The sequence below is a fragment of the Citrus clementina genome, unplaced genomic scaffold, assembly GCF_000493195.1.
Source record: "Citrus clementina cultivar Clemenules unplaced genomic scaffold, Citrus_clementina_v1.0 scaffold_1, whole genome shotgun sequence".
Classification (NCBI taxonomy): domain Eukaryota; kingdom Viridiplantae; phylum Streptophyta; class Magnoliopsida; order Sapindales; family Rutaceae; genus Citrus; species Citrus x clementina.
The window spans coordinates 539,735-554,255 of NW_006263303.1; the positions used below are offsets into that span (position 1 = coordinate 539,735).

Genomic DNA, 14,521 nt, shown 5'->3' on the forward strand with positions numbered 1-14,521 from the left:
TTAATCCAAACATTTAATTCTATTTAAAATTTATAAAATTTAGACAATTCATGTTTATTCAAAATTTAAATTCTAGGAAAAAGTTACTTGACGATACTTGAGGCTATCCTAAGCAGTATTTCATAACTCAACCTCTTGTACATGGAATTTTGTAACTCTTTTTTTTATTAATATATTTTCAGATTTACATAAAAAAATTAAATTTAAAAAAACCACCTCGCTTAAACTCATACTCGTAACTTTCTCTTTGTACCAGCTCCGAGGCTTTTTTGGGGGAATAATCTTCAAGAAATAAATTGAAGTTCTTAATTTTTCTTTTGAAGGAAACAAACAACGATGAACTGGTATTATTATTTATCTATTCTATGTTTTATAATTTTTATTTTCTAATACTGGTTTCAAAATAAGTTATTAACGCATTTCTATATTTACCAAAAACTAAAACATTTTCTATTATAAAATAAATATAAAAACATCATTCTAAAAGATTACCAAACACACCCTTAAAGCTAATGGATTAGAACTTTATTAAGAAAAAAAATGATAATGGAAATATAAAATTTAGAATATTCCAACTAGAAATCTTAAAAAAAAAGTAAACAATAACTATAAAGAAGGGAAAACAATTAAATTGGAGTCGTAATAGAGGGATATTAAATTTTATTTATGAAATCATAATAGAGAGATTTTTTTTGGGAGTAGTACTAGACATCTCAAATTTTTTTATCCAAAATAATTATCCCAAATAATATGGCATTAATCAATTAATTAGCGAGATAATATAATTAAATTTATTTAAATTTTGTAAAGAATTGTCAATCAATTCTAAATGAAAATATAAAATACGTTAATTTATTATGCGAGATTTATCTAGAAGGTTATTCGTGGAATTGTGACGGCTCTATCTTTCATAACACGAATTAAAGGGTGGGAGTAGCACAGCTCATTTATAACAAAAGATACTTCAGCCCTCTTAAAACTGGACCATTTTGTTTGCCTTTCAAGACTTAACCGAAAAGCTATTGAAACTGGACTGATTTGGGCTTATTTCTAAGTTTGCTCACTGCTCTTGTATATTTGGGAATCGAGGCCCCCGCATTTAGGTTACTTTCGTGGGCTTTTCGTTGCGGGTGGGGTTTAAAGCAATGCAAGTGTGAAACCAACGCTAGATCTATAGCTTCGACGTCGGATTTAAGGTTCTTCATACGCCAAAACAAGTAACTGTTAAGCCTGCTGCACTCCCCTAAAACTACTGCAGTTAAAAAATTTAAAAAACAAAAAAAGGAAAAAAGAAAATTGGTGCAATTTGTTTGCTCATCACCTATCGGGCGTTTCACCAATCGACGAAAACGACGTTCGCTTTAGATCTAAGATATTAAACAAAGGCACCCGCACACACACACTCATTCATAAAATTCTTTGTTATTTATTTAGTTTCAATAATTTGTGCGTCGAATTTGATCGATGCCAAATCGCGGTTAAGGTGTGCTCCCGTTCTTCAATCAATCTGTTGCCACTGTCTCTCGAATCAATTCGTTTGCGTTACTATTATTATTTTTTGGTTAACGAAATAAATTTTGTGTGTATTTGTTTGCAGAGGGAGGATCTAATCCAATGGTGAAAGAGATTTGCTGGCGGAGGAGGTGACTTGGTTTTGAGTTTCTCTGGGTTCTAAAAACGGAGTGGACCGGATGGACAAGAACAAGAGCCGTACCGATATGCTCGCTGCTGGCCGTAAAAAGGTTTTTGTTTTTTTGCTTTAATTTTCTTTTATTCTTGGATTATAAGTGTTTAGTTGACGAGAACCCGCTTCATTGCCTATGTTTAGCTCATAAATAAATGAAATCACTTTCTATATTAGTTGCATTATTATATATATATATATTAGATTTGCAATTTCCAAGCCTCGTTTATTATGCTAATCTCTTGTATTCAATTTGCTTTCTCAGCAAAAAAACTAATGCATTTCTGATGGTTAGTTGATAAAATAAATGAAAAACTAGGTTTATTAGTTGCGTAGCTTTTTGGAATTGCTTTACTAGGTTTCGAGTTTGCGCGTCTACTGATTAGATTTGTGTTTTCTTAATCTTGCTTTGTGAAAGTGAACCCTGAACTCTTTTCTTATGCTAATCTTATGATTTTTCTGATCACTAGCTTAGAAATAAACGAAGAACTTGGATTAAGTTCTATGATTTGTGTAAATTACAGTGATAGGATTTTCTAGTTTGTTCAGTGCATTTGCTGATTAGATTTGTGAAAGTAAACAGTTGATCTCGTTTATGCTAATCTTTTATGTTGATACCATATAGAGAGGGAAGGCTTTTGTTGTACATTTTGATATTTAATTTTTATTTATGTTTTATCAGCTTCAACAATTCCGACAGAAGAAGGATGGCAAGGGCAGTAGCAGCCAAGGTAAATCCTTGAAGAAGTCTGGTAAATCTGAGCAGCATGAAGCTGATATCGATGCAGCATCTACTGCTGGGAAACCAACAGGATCATTAGTTCCTGAAGGGGAAAGTGCATCTCCATCTCATGTTGATTCCAATCTGGGAGTTATGGATTCAAATTCAATAGAGAATTCATTGGCTCCTGAGATTGATGTTGCAGCCGTTGATTCGCCATCAGTGGTTGTTACACCTGAGTCACGCATGGTTGAAATATCTTTGGCTCGTGATGCTGTGTTATCACCACAAGGTGGTGATGTTCCTTCTTTGGTGCCTAACGAAGGGGAAAGAATGCAGAATACCGATGCCGAGGCAGCCAGAGCAGTGCCCTCGTCATCTGTAGATATCCCAGTTTTAGATGGGGAAACCAAGGATGCCGATATATCTGTAGTCACTGATGGGTCAACACAATCCATATTAGCAGATACTGACAAGAGGGAGATGGTTACAGTTGAAATGGAAAATGCAAATAGGGATGGGAGGCTGGAGTCGCCAGCTTCACAAGAAGTTCCTGATACGACCCTGATTCAAGTGAGGGGAGATCAGGTAACAGATGTAGGTTGTGCTCTGCTTCTCTTTAGTCTTTTCAATTTTCTCATTTCTATTGTAATATGTGTTTGTAAGGGGAGTCAATTGGGAAAGTTGGGACAATTGATGTCTGGAGTTGATGTAATTAAATTCTCATTTGTTGCTGGGTAGGGGCGATGCAGGAAGCAGATGGTTCGGGTTTGAAGCACCATGATAAAAGCAGTGAAACTGAGCCGGCAGGGGAAGGGAAGCCTAATCCACCTGAGCTTGGTGGAAGCACTGCAACTCTTGAAGAATCTGCGTCAGGATTGACGGGTGTGCACAAGGTAACCTATGAAGAAAAGTTAACTAGCAATGCTGATAAGGTGCCTGCATCAACTGATGCAACCAACACAGCTGATGGGTCTTCGTCTCCTGCCCTTCTTTCACATGAAGCCGATGGTATTTCAGCTGTTAGTCTTCAAGGTATAGATCACCTGAAGGATGTAGTGGCAAGTTTTCCTAATGAAGGAAGAAAAGGAATGCTCCCTCCTGATGCGGGAAGTGATGGGTATGAAGAGGTTCAAGCAGATAGACAGAATTTGATGCTTGCAGAAGTGGATAATCAGCAGTCTATGCCAGTGGGATCTTTGATGACTGACAGTAAAGCTCAGGAAAGATCTCTTGAGAAAGACACGGTGCATTCATCTATGGTAGCTGTTTCTTCAGATGGAGATGGGTGCTCAGTCAGCCTTTCAGAGCTCAAAGAGATCGTAAGGGGGCTTAGTGGGGATGAGTTTAGGTCTCTGCTCAGTTCGAGAGGATCGGGTAATGCAGAGTTGGGGATTGATAGTTTGGTTCTATCTGAGTGTACCAGTCATGATATGTTTGAGAGACTGAAAGAAGAGTTGTATCTTACAAGTTTTACAAAAGATATCTTTCACTTGCAAGTTTCGGAGATGTCTGAGCTGCAAATGGAATTTGATCAAAACCATCATCAGTTGGTTGATGAAATATCCTTGCTCCGAGCTTCCCTCTATGAAGTTCAGCAGAAGAATGAATGCATGGCTGAAGAGGTAGCACATTGCAGGTCTGAACTCCAGGCTGTTGCTAGCTGTAGGGAGGAACTTGAAAACCAAGTTCATTCAGTAAAGGCAGAGGCTCAGGAGTTTTCAGATAGGGCAAATGAATTGCAGATCAGCTTGGAAAGATCTCTAGGGGATTTATCAAGTCTGTCAATGGAGTTAGCTGACTACAAGGGTTGGGTTGCTTCTTTAAAGGTGGAGAATGAGAACTTAAGTACGAAACTTGCTTCAGTGACTGAGGACAGAAAGAAACTTGCGGAGGAAACAGAATCTTGTCTCCATGAGAATGAGAAGCTGTCATTGGAGTTAACTGATTGCAAAAGTTTACTAGAAGCTCTGCTGGTAGAAAAATCCAACTTAACTGCAATTCATGCGCTGGTGACAGAGGAGAGAAAGAAGCTTGAAGAAGAAAAGGAGTCTCTTGCAGGTGATAATCAGAAAATGTGTATGGAATTGACTGACTGTAGGATTTTGGTGGAATCTCTACCGGATGAAAATGCTAAATTAAACAGGAGCCTTGCTGCAGTAACAGAGGAGAGAAAGAAGCTTGAAGAAGAAAAGGAGTCTCTTACTGGTGAAAATGACAAAATGTCTACAGAATTGACAGAATGCAAGGGTTTGGTGGCAGCTCTACAAGATGAATACGCTGAATTAAAAGGCAGCCTTGCTTTGATAATGGAGGAGAGAAAGAAGCTTGAAGAAGAAAAGGAGTCTCTTGCTACTGAGAATGAGAAAATGTCTATGGAATTGACTGAATGTAAGGGTTTGGTAACAGAGGAGAGAAAGAAGCTTGTAGAAGAAAAGGAATCTCTTGTCTTGGAGATTGAGAAAATATCCACGGAATTGACTGATTGTAAGGGACTGGTGGCAGCTCTGCAAGTTGAAAATGCCAACTTAAATGGGAGTCTTGCTTTGATAACAGAAGAGAGGATGAAGCTTGAGGAATATTTTGTTCAAGAAAATAAGAGATTGTCGAACGAGCTACTTATTTTTCAACAGAAGTTTCCTACTGAAAATACGGCATTTAGGCAAGATGGTGGCATTTCCTCTCCTATATTGGAGAAACCCTCATCTGATGGCCCTGTTGGAGGTTCAACACGTGAGCTGGAGGAAGTTTTTGATGATTCTTCTTTGTTGTCAGTCTTGAAAGGACACTTCAGGGAGGCAGAAAACATACTGCAGGACCTTGAAGAGGCTGCTGAAAAGATGCACTTTGAGTTAACTTCTTTTAATGGGTCTGTTGGTAAAGTGCCTTCACCTGGGGTATCCAAACTGATTCAAGCATTCGAGTCAAAGGTGCATCATGATGAACATGAGACAGAGGAGAAGGCTGCGACTGAAAAACTATCACCATCAGATGCATTTATGTCAATAAAAGAGCATACATGGAAATTGAGGGCACTGCTTCAGCAGTTTCACCTGGATTCTGAGAATGCCGAAGAGGAGCTTAGAAGGATTTCTGATGTTGCAGTCGGGAAGTCCAAGGCTGAATATGAAGCTTTGAAGGAGCACAGTGACAATTTGGAAGCAACAAACATTGAGCTTGGAGTTTTGTATGAAGTCATAAAGCAACATGTATATGGAGTTGAAGCAAGAAGTGATGAGCTTCAGGTTCTTGTTGAGAACTACAAACAACGAGACCTTAGTCTGAAAGCAGAATATCATGAGGTTGGTGAAAAATTAAGCGAGCACCAATCAAGAGTTAGTGAATTGCTGAGTCAGTTCCATGATTTACAGCGAAGTTCAGATGAGAAGATTTTGATGCTAGAATATCAAGTAGAAAGCTTGCAGAAGGAAGCATCTGAGAGGACATTGATACTTGAACGAGAATGGAATTCTATCATTACTCAGATTGTTAAAACAGTGGAAAAGCTTGATGAGTTTACTGGGGGAGTGTCAATCTCTGCCGGCACAGAAACCAATGATGGCTTGGATGCTAACAGTCGCGTTGATGCTTCTGTAGATGCCGCTATCAAGGTGATTGAGGATCTGCAGGAGAAATTAGAAACTGCTCATTCAGACCATGAAAAAGTTTGTAGTTCATACAAAGAAGTAAATGAGAAGTTCAATGATTTGTTTAGAAAGAATGAATCAGCTTCTGTTATGTTACATACACTTTATGGTGATCTCAGGAAACTTGTAATTGATTCTGCTGGGTCTATGGATGATGAACCACGGATGAACTTTCAAGTTGGGGCTCTATCTGATCCCATTGACTACATCAAGTATAAGACCGTTGTTGAACAACTGGAAAATTTTCTGGGTGAGAGACTGGAGCTCAAAACTTTAAACAATAAACTTAAGTCAGAGTTGATTAGTAGAACAAATGATGTGGAAGTATTGAATGGAAGATGCCTTGATTCCGATGCCATCCAGAAGTTAATAGAAAATGTTTTGAGTGTTGGAAAACTGGAAAACACCGAGACTGACTTAGATAAAACACCTTTTTCACACCTTGAATCATTGGTGTCTTCACTTGTTAAGAGGTATAAAGAGGTTGTTGAGCAGGTGAGTTCGTCAAGAGAAGAGTTTGGATTTATGGGGATGGAATTGACTGAACAGCAGGAAAAGATAAACCAGTTAAATGCTTTGAAGCTTCAGCATGCAACTGAAATCCTTGTTCTCAAAGAAAGTATAAGGCAGGCAGAAGAAGCGCTTGCTGTCTCGCTATCTGAATTGCAGGAAAAAGTAAGTGAACTAGAACAGTCAGAGCAGCGGATATCTTCTATCAGAGAGAAGCTTAGCATTGCTGTTTCTAAGGGGAAAGGGTTGATTATGCAGCGCGATAGTCTGAAGCAGTCTCTGGCTGAAACATCCAAGGAACTTGAGAAATGCACGCAAGAGCTGCAGTTGAGAGATGCTAGACTTAATGAGCTAGAAACAAAACTTTCTAATATGGAGGCAGGTGACCGTGTGGAAGCTCTTGAATCTGAGCTTTCATACATTCGCAACTCAGCAACTGCTTTAAGAGAGTCATTTCTCCTCAAAGACTCTGTACTCCAGAGAATTGAAGAGATAATGGAAGACCTTGATCTACCTGAACAGTTTCATTCAAGGGACATAATAGAAAAGGTTGATTGGTTAGCACGATCAGTTACACGAAACTCTTTGCCTGTTACTAATTGGGAGCAGAAGAGTTCTGTGGGAGGTTCCCACTCCGATGCTGGTTTTGTTGATACAGAAGCCTGGAAAGAAGATACACCACCAAGCTCAAGTTCAGGGGATGATATGAGGAGAAAATATGAGGAGCTGCAGAGCAAGTTTTATGGATTGGCTGAACAAAATGAAATGCTCGAACAATCTTTAATGGAGAGAAACTACTTGGTGCAGAGATGGGAAGAACTTTTGGACAGAATCAATATGCCTTCACACTTGCGGTCTATGGAACCTGAGGATAGGATTGAGTGGTTAGGAACTGCACTGTTGGATGCTAATAATGATAGGGATTCTCTCCATCAGAAGATTGAAAACCTGGAAGACTACTATGGATCTGTTACTGCTGATCTGGAAGAGTCACAAAAGAGGATATCTGAGCTTGAGGCAGACCTTCAAGTTGTTGTTCATGAGAGGGAGAAGCTTTCTGAAAGAATGGAGATTCTGACCTGTGATCATGAGAAAATCTCATCAAAGGTGGTCCAGTTTGAACTTGAGAAGGAAATGCTGCAGAATGAAATGACTGGTTTACAGGAGAAATTGGAAGAGAGGGTTAGAATTGAGGGGCGCATCGAAACCATTGAAAATGGGATACGTAGATTGGTGGGTTTGGTTGGTGATGCACTGCATGATCCTAGTGCGAAAGAATTGGCTTCGGGTGACAGTAGTACTGAGTGCTTGGAGGTTCTACTGAGGAAGCTTATAGAGCATTACTTGACCCTTTCCGAGCCAAAAACTGTACCTGAGGATACATTTGCTGAGCACCGCACTGAAGAAGCGGATGCAAGCCTTGATAAATCTGGAAACAGAGATGTTGTAATGTCTGGGGACTCAGATACAGCGCATCTGGAGAAAGATCTGGAGGACGCTTTAGCTAACCTAATGCATGTGAAGGAGGAGAGAGATGCATACATGGAGAAGCAGCAGTCTTTCATTTGTGAAGTTGCAGCACTTGATAAAAAAAGGATGGAGTTGCAGGAGCTACTTGCTCAGGAGGAGCAGAAGTCAGCTTCTCTGAGGGAGAAGTTAAATGTTGCTGTTAGAAAAGGGAAGTCGGTGGTGCAACAGCGGGATAGTTTGAAACAAACCTTGGAACAGATGACTAATGAATTGGAACACTTAAAGTCTGAGATCAGCCACAGGGAAAATGCTCTTGTAGGTTATGAACAGAAAATTAGGGATTTATCCACTTACCCTGAGATGGTGGAAGCCCTAGAATCAGAGAAATTGTTCTTGAGGAATCGTCTGACTGAAGCTGAGCGGTTGTTGCAGGAGAGAGAAAATATTTTGAATGTAATCACGAATGCCTTAATTGGCATTGATGTTGGTGGTGAAGTTAGTAACTGGGATCCAGTTGAGAAGCTGGAACAAATTGGGAAACAATTCCTTGTTTTGCATGCAGCTCTGGTTTCTTCTGAACAAGAATTGAAGAAATCTAGAAGAGCAGCAGAGCTACTGCTAGCGGAACTGAATGAAGTTCAAGAGAGAAATGATGTTCTTCAGGAGGAGTTGGAAAAAGCTGCCAGTGAACTCTCTGAAATCTCCAAGGAAAGGGATGTAGCTGAGGCTGCCAAAGTTGATGCACTCTCACATCTTGACAGGTTATCTACAGTTTTCTCTAAGGGAAAACAGAAACAATATTCTGAAATGATGATGTTAAAATCCGGGGCAAATGAACTCAGGAAGGACTTTCTTGATATTGATAGTTTACTGGCTGATGTTTTCTCTAAGGACTTGGAATTTGTGCTCAATTTGGAGGCTTACATTCAATCATGTCTCAAGCAAGGCGATACTTCTGATGTGGTTAGCATGCCCATTACAAGTGCATATGGTGGCTATGCTTCCAGCAATTCAGTAGACAAGGTATTGTTGTTATGAACAGTGCCTCCTGGTGCACCTCATCCTACTTCTGCAACACGAGGCATCTATTTCTTTGTTACATTTATTATATATTCCTACATTTTTTTTTTCATATCACCATGTAATTTCATCCATCATTAGCTTATTGTGGAACACAAACCTCTCTGTTTAGCAGACATTTAAATTCTCTGAATAGCTTGTTGTTTTCAACATGATGTTGTCAATTAAATTATTCATATTCTTTACACTTATTCCTCCATGAATTTTTCTTTTCAGGAGAATATTCTATTTATGGATTCATGGCCAGCTTTGAAGACACCAGACCATGTGGATGACACTGTAATAGTTGAACTCTGTAGTTCTATTGGAATTACTTTGCAAGAATTGATGAGTAATGTTGGTTCTTTAAGAGAGAAGTTGCACAAGCACCCTAAAGTGTTTCATGATAAAGCTAGAAATGTATTTGAAGTAATGAATATCCTTTGTGGGGAGTTGACTTCCCAGAAAAATTCAGTTGAAGCCTTGAAAAGAGACGTTGCACGTTTGGAGTCTATTGAAAGAGAAAAGGACTTGGATAATGTGGTGTTACGCAGAAACATTGTGTTGCTTTATGAAGCATCTGCTAATTCAATCATGGAAATTGGAAACAGAAAAGCAGCACTGGTAGGAAGTAATTTGGTTGCGGGAGACCTGGAAATGACCTTGAATCCTGCAACAATTGGTGAAGCAGGACTTCCATTTGGTGGTCAGAACCATTTGTCCTCTGAGGAGTTTATCAAGGCTATTGCAGACAAACTCTTATCTACTGTGAAGGATTTTGCTATGATGAGAACTGAATTCGAAGATGGTAACCTTAAGGAAATGAAAATCACCATTGCAAAAATGCAGAGAGAGCTTCAGGAGAAGGACATCCAAAGAGACAGAATTTGCTCGGAGCTCGTTGGTCAAATTAAGGAAGCTGAAGCTGCTGCTCGAAGATGTTCACTTGATGTTCAATCTGCAGAAACTCGGATATTTGATATGGAACAGCAAGTCCAGGCGGTGAAGGAGGAACGAGGTTTATTGGAGGAGAGATTGAAGGAGTTGCGAGACGAGCAAGCCACCTTCTTGGAGTCAAAGGACAGGGTGCTAGCTGCCAAAGACCAAGGTCAGTTTTGTCAAGTTTGATGCTTATGACAAATGTTATTTAGTAGCTAAATTATGCAAATGTTCTAAATGTGAATGCTATCTTTTGATCACAGAAATTGAGGCTCTAATGCAAGCACTTGACGAGGAGGAGAATCAAATAGAAGAGCTGAAGGAAAAACTTGTGGATTTGGAAAAAGTTGTGCAGCAAAAGAACTTAGATTTAGAGAACCTTGAAGTTTCTCGTGGAAAGATTGCAAAAAGACTTTCTGTCACAGTGAGCAAGTTTGATGAGCTTCATCTTATGTCTGAAACTCTTCTCAGTGAGGTGGAAAAGCTTGAATTGCAATTACAAGATCGGGATGCTGAGATCTCTTTCTTGAGACAGGAGGTCACTAGATGCACCAATGAAGTTCTTGCTTCATCGCAGATGAATAACAAGAGAGATTTAAATGAAATCCAGGAGCTTATTTCTTGGCTTGACTCGTTGATTTCTGAGGTTGGGGTACAGGATGTGCATCTTGAAAAGGAAAGCAGTCAGGCACATGAGTACAAGGAAATACTTCAGAAAAAGATTTCGGGAATTATATCTGAGTTTGAGGATCTGCGAGCAGTGGCCCAAAGCCAGGACACATTGTTGCAAGTAGAAAGGAACAGAGTACAAGAGTTAACTCGCAAAGAAGAACTTCTTCGCAATTCTTTGCGTGAGAAAGAGGCACACATCAACATGCTTGAAGGTGTTGGAGATTCAGGCCGGGCAACTAGTGTGACCTCTGAAATTTTGGAAGTTGAACCTGTGGTGAGTCATCTGATATGTCATTAAGTTTCTTGATATTGCTTTACTATCCACCGCATTTTAAAAAATAGTGATAAAGTGAAGTTTGATGTATAGAAATCATATTGAAACTTGTGTCATGGTTTAATGCATAGAATGAGAAAAGAAATCTTACTTGTGATTTATATAGGAAGTGTATAAGTGTATCTATATCATCATGTCTAAGCCATTCAATCTTGGTGGAATTTTGTGCACAGATAAACAAGTGGGCAGCACCTGGGCCTTCTACTACATCTCAAGTTCGCAGTTTACGGAAAGTCAATAACAATGATCAGGTTGCCATTGCAATAGATATGGAACCTGGTAGTGCTAGTGGTAGGTTAGAAGACGAAGATGATGAAAAAGGTAATCCTATACTGAAACGCTTGTTTCCTTCCTCTTTGCTTTTCTTAGCTGTCCATATAATTGACCGAGCACATTATTTCTGTATTTTACTTTGTTCCTTTTTAGTTCATGGTTTCAAGTCACTTACTACATCAAGAATTGTCCCAAGATGTACGAGACCTGTAACAGACATGATAGATGGCTTATGGTAAGGTTTTTTTTCTCTTCTTCTATGCTTTATATTGATTTTGAGGCTTATCCGGATGCAGAAGTTACTTAAATTTTCTTACATCCAGGGTTTCTTGTGATCGAGCACTCATGCGACAACCTGCTTTACGGCTTAGTATTATAGTCTATTGGGCTGTATTGCACACACTTATTGCGAGTTTTGTATTTTGACAAGCCATATCGGTGAGTAATCCTTTCTTCATTTAAATTATAGATGCCCATTCTTTTTCTATTGGATAGAGTATGGTTTAATATGTAAAGGAAAGTTGTTTGATTGATTATTTTAATTCGAATGTTATGAACTGGTAGGTTTTTGTAATTCTTTGAATGCTGAAAGATTCGTGATTTTCCTTATCTTCAGGTTTGCTGGCATTCCCAACCATAATTATGCTTCAAAATGAGCATCGAGCACATCTGTATAATTAATTAATCACACCCAGTTTTCCTGTCTAGATGTGGTCAGATTGATTGATTATTTAGCTCAATCAGGCAAACTGTGATTTCCCGTTTTTAGTTACACAAATCTCAGGATTGCTTGGTTGCATCCAATAAGCAAAAAAATCTTTGTTATTATTATAGAGGATAGATTGAGAATTTTTTTGTTTCATTTGTGAACTCAACCAAAAGGTTGAATGAATGTAACTGCTGTCACCGTTACAAAACTCTACAAGTCAAAAAGGTTTTTAAGTTTGCGCGAGCAACGTTATATTTTTGCAGCAAATTGTACACAATTTGAGTAAAATGCATTCAACTACTACCGCGGTATGTTGGCGATACACGGTAATCTATTGTTAACTGGATCGAGATTCTCTTTTAATTTGATCTTAAGTAAATACTTCAATTGTTGATTGATAATTAATAAATAAATAATTAAAATAAATAAATCTTACTCATACATTATTTTTAAAAGGCACGATAAAATTTTTTTAAAAGTTCAGTAAAATTCAGATCAGAAAATAATTTTATTCTATTGTTGACTTGCCTGAGACCGTTTTATGGATTGATTATGCAACTTAAACAAATACGTCACCACCATTAATGTGGTTACATGAATTATTGCAAATGCGATTCCAAGAGAGACTAATATCAAACGGATCACTGTGGATCACTGTGGATGGACGCTGAAGCTAACTTGGTCTTCATAATCTTTGACATTGCCTTCAGGATTCTCTTTAAACCTTGATATCCTAAAGTGCTGTAGCTCCACTCCTTGTGCCTCCCCACTGAGCACAAGATCAGCCAATATCCTCCCAACAGCCGGAGCCATCTTGAACCCATGACCGGAAAACCCACCGGCAACCACCACATCCTCCCCAAATTCCCCACCCAGAAAATCAATCACAAAATCCTCGTCCGGGGTGATTGAATACATGCACAATTGAGTAGCTACGGGACCATTTGAATCAACCCTGCCGGCGAACCTCCCTTGAATCCACTCCTTCAACGAATCCAACAACAGTCCGGGTCCCCACGGTCTCCTATCCGGGTCACATGGGTACCCGCCATGCAGCGCAATCTTAATCAGCCCTGGATACTCCAACGACGGGGTGCCGTAAATGTAAGGATCACCATAGCTTGCGAAACTTGGAAAATCACCGCCGACGGCATAATCGGCTTCATTACCTTCCTTAATCCTCCAATAACACACAGTAGTCTCCACAGCTTGAATAGGCAGCTCAAGCCCAGTGATTCTTTTAACTAACTTTCCCACCCAAGCACCAGCAGTTACCACACATTTTTTACCCCAGAACTTTTCACCATTACTGGTAACCACAGTAACTCCTCCCTTAACAGCGTCTTTTACTTTTAGTACAGTTTTTACCTCCATGTTATCTCGGAGCACTGCTCCATTCTTAATGGCTAGTGTCTGAAACATGGAAACTGCCTTGGTGGGTTTAATTACACCACCAAGCTCAGTCGCCACACCGACCCAATTCTCCGGTATCTCAATCCGGCCGGAGTATTTTTCCAGCACTTGGCGGCAGTCGAGCACTTGATGTGGGACCGAATTTTTGCGGCAGCTGGCAATGACGGAGCGGAGAGACTTGTTTTCAGATGGGCCCATGTCGAACTGATGGGCTTTGAAGTAGACCTTGTAGCCGATTTCAGATTGAGCTTGTTCCCATAAAAGACAAGACTCAAGGACCATGGGGTGGTAATAATCTTCCGGGTAAGTAGCTCGAATGGTGCGTGACTCGCCGTGTGAGGAGCCACGGTGGTGCAAGAAATCGAATTGCTCTAGCAGTAGTGTCTTTTGGCCTCGTTTGGCTAGTTGGTAGGCTGCTGAGCTGCCCATGATGCCTGCACCCACCACTATTACATCGAACTTTTCGCCAGGAAATTCCATTATTTTCACGGGCAGGATAGCTTTGGAGTGAAGAGACTTGGATGTGTGTGTGTGTGTGTGATGGGTTGGGTACGTTTTAAGGTGGAAACATCATGAAAAGAGACAAATAATATATGAAAATTGCATCGCTGCCATTTTACGACATTGGAAGAGCAGTGCCAGTGATACTTTGCGTACGCAGCGCTAAGCAAACTTGGGTGCGAAATTAGTAATTTGTTGGTACACATAAATTTATATTATACGAGCTCTGCCCTTACGTACCATGATAAAATGTGTGCGCATGTGGCTCTATTTTGTGTGTAATACTGTAATTAATGGAACTGAAGAAAGAATTTTAGATGCACGCTCGCCGAGGAATTGGCCTGACCATCATAAAACACGTGAGTTCTGTGGTGATGGCCCAGCGGCGGATCCGTGTGATCCATTTACATGAATATATGTGGGCCCTCCAAATAAAAAAAAAATCTTGAGAATTCAACTTTCTCCAACTTGTAATCATATGATTGCTTCAAGTTCACAAACTTAGAATGATACGGTGGGGAGTTGGACCCATCTACTTTGATTGATCAGGTGATGCTAACTCTCTCAAGGATACAGATTTAATGTTGAG

The 14,521-nt window shown here is 39.6% G+C and overlaps 2 protein-coding genes across 5 annotated transcripts; one reads left to right on the forward strand and one right to left on the reverse strand.

The window, feature by feature from the left end:
* The first annotated feature begins 1,202 nt into the window (after window positions 1-1,202).
* LOC18054114 (COP1-interactive protein 1) lies at window positions 1,203-12,270 on the forward strand. 4 transcript variants are annotated; one of them, XM_006450133.2, is made up of 10 exons: window positions 1,203-1,483; window positions 1,598-1,742; window positions 2,367-3,006; window positions 3,147-9,055; window positions 9,329-10,199; window positions 10,294-10,976; window positions 11,210-11,357; window positions 11,463-11,544; window positions 11,633-11,747; window positions 11,926-12,270. In XM_006450133.2, the coding sequence occupies exons 2-9, from the start codon at window positions 1,692-1,694 to the stop codon at window positions 11,733-11,735; spliced, it is 8,487 nt and encodes a 2,828-aa protein (XP_006450196.1). In that variant the 5' UTR covers window positions 1,203-1,483; window positions 1,598-1,691; the 3' UTR covers window positions 11,736-11,747; window positions 11,926-12,270. The 4 variants fall into 4 exon arrangements, with proteins under 4 accessions (XP_006450196.1, XP_024033383.1, XP_024033384.1 ...); XM_024177615.1 differs by having other exon boundaries at window positions 2,367-3,002; window positions 3,158-9,055; XM_024177616.1 differs by having other exon boundaries at window positions 2,367-2,993; window positions 3,158-9,055.
* A 251-nt stretch (window positions 12,271-12,521) lies between these two features.
* Window positions 12,522-14,188, reverse strand: LOC18054115 (probable sarcosine oxidase). The gene has a single exon (XM_006450134.2). It carries the CDS (start codon window positions 13,909-13,911, stop codon window positions 12,670-12,672), a length of 1,242 nt encoding a protein of 413 aa, XP_006450197.1. The 5' UTR covers window positions 13,912-14,188; the 3' UTR covers window positions 12,522-12,669.
* Between the last annotated feature and the right edge of the window lie 333 nt (window positions 14,189-14,521).

Coding starts and splice junctions, on each gene's coding strand:
- LOC18054114 (XM_006450133.2), top strand. CDS start 1,692: ATGGACAAGAACAAGAGCCGTACCGATATGCTCGCTGCTGGCCGTAAA. Junction 3,007..3,146: donor AGATCAGGTAACAGATGTAG/GTTGTGCTCTGC, acceptor GTTGCTGGGTAG/GGGCGATGCAGGAAGCAGAT. Junction 11,358..11,462: donor AGACGAAGATGATGAAAAAG/GTAATCCTATAC, acceptor GTTCCTTTTTAG/TTCATGGTTTCAAGTCACTT.
- LOC18054115 (XM_006450134.2), bottom strand. CDS start 13,911: ATGGAATTTCCTGGCGAAAAGTTCGATGTAATAGTGGTGGGTGCAGGC.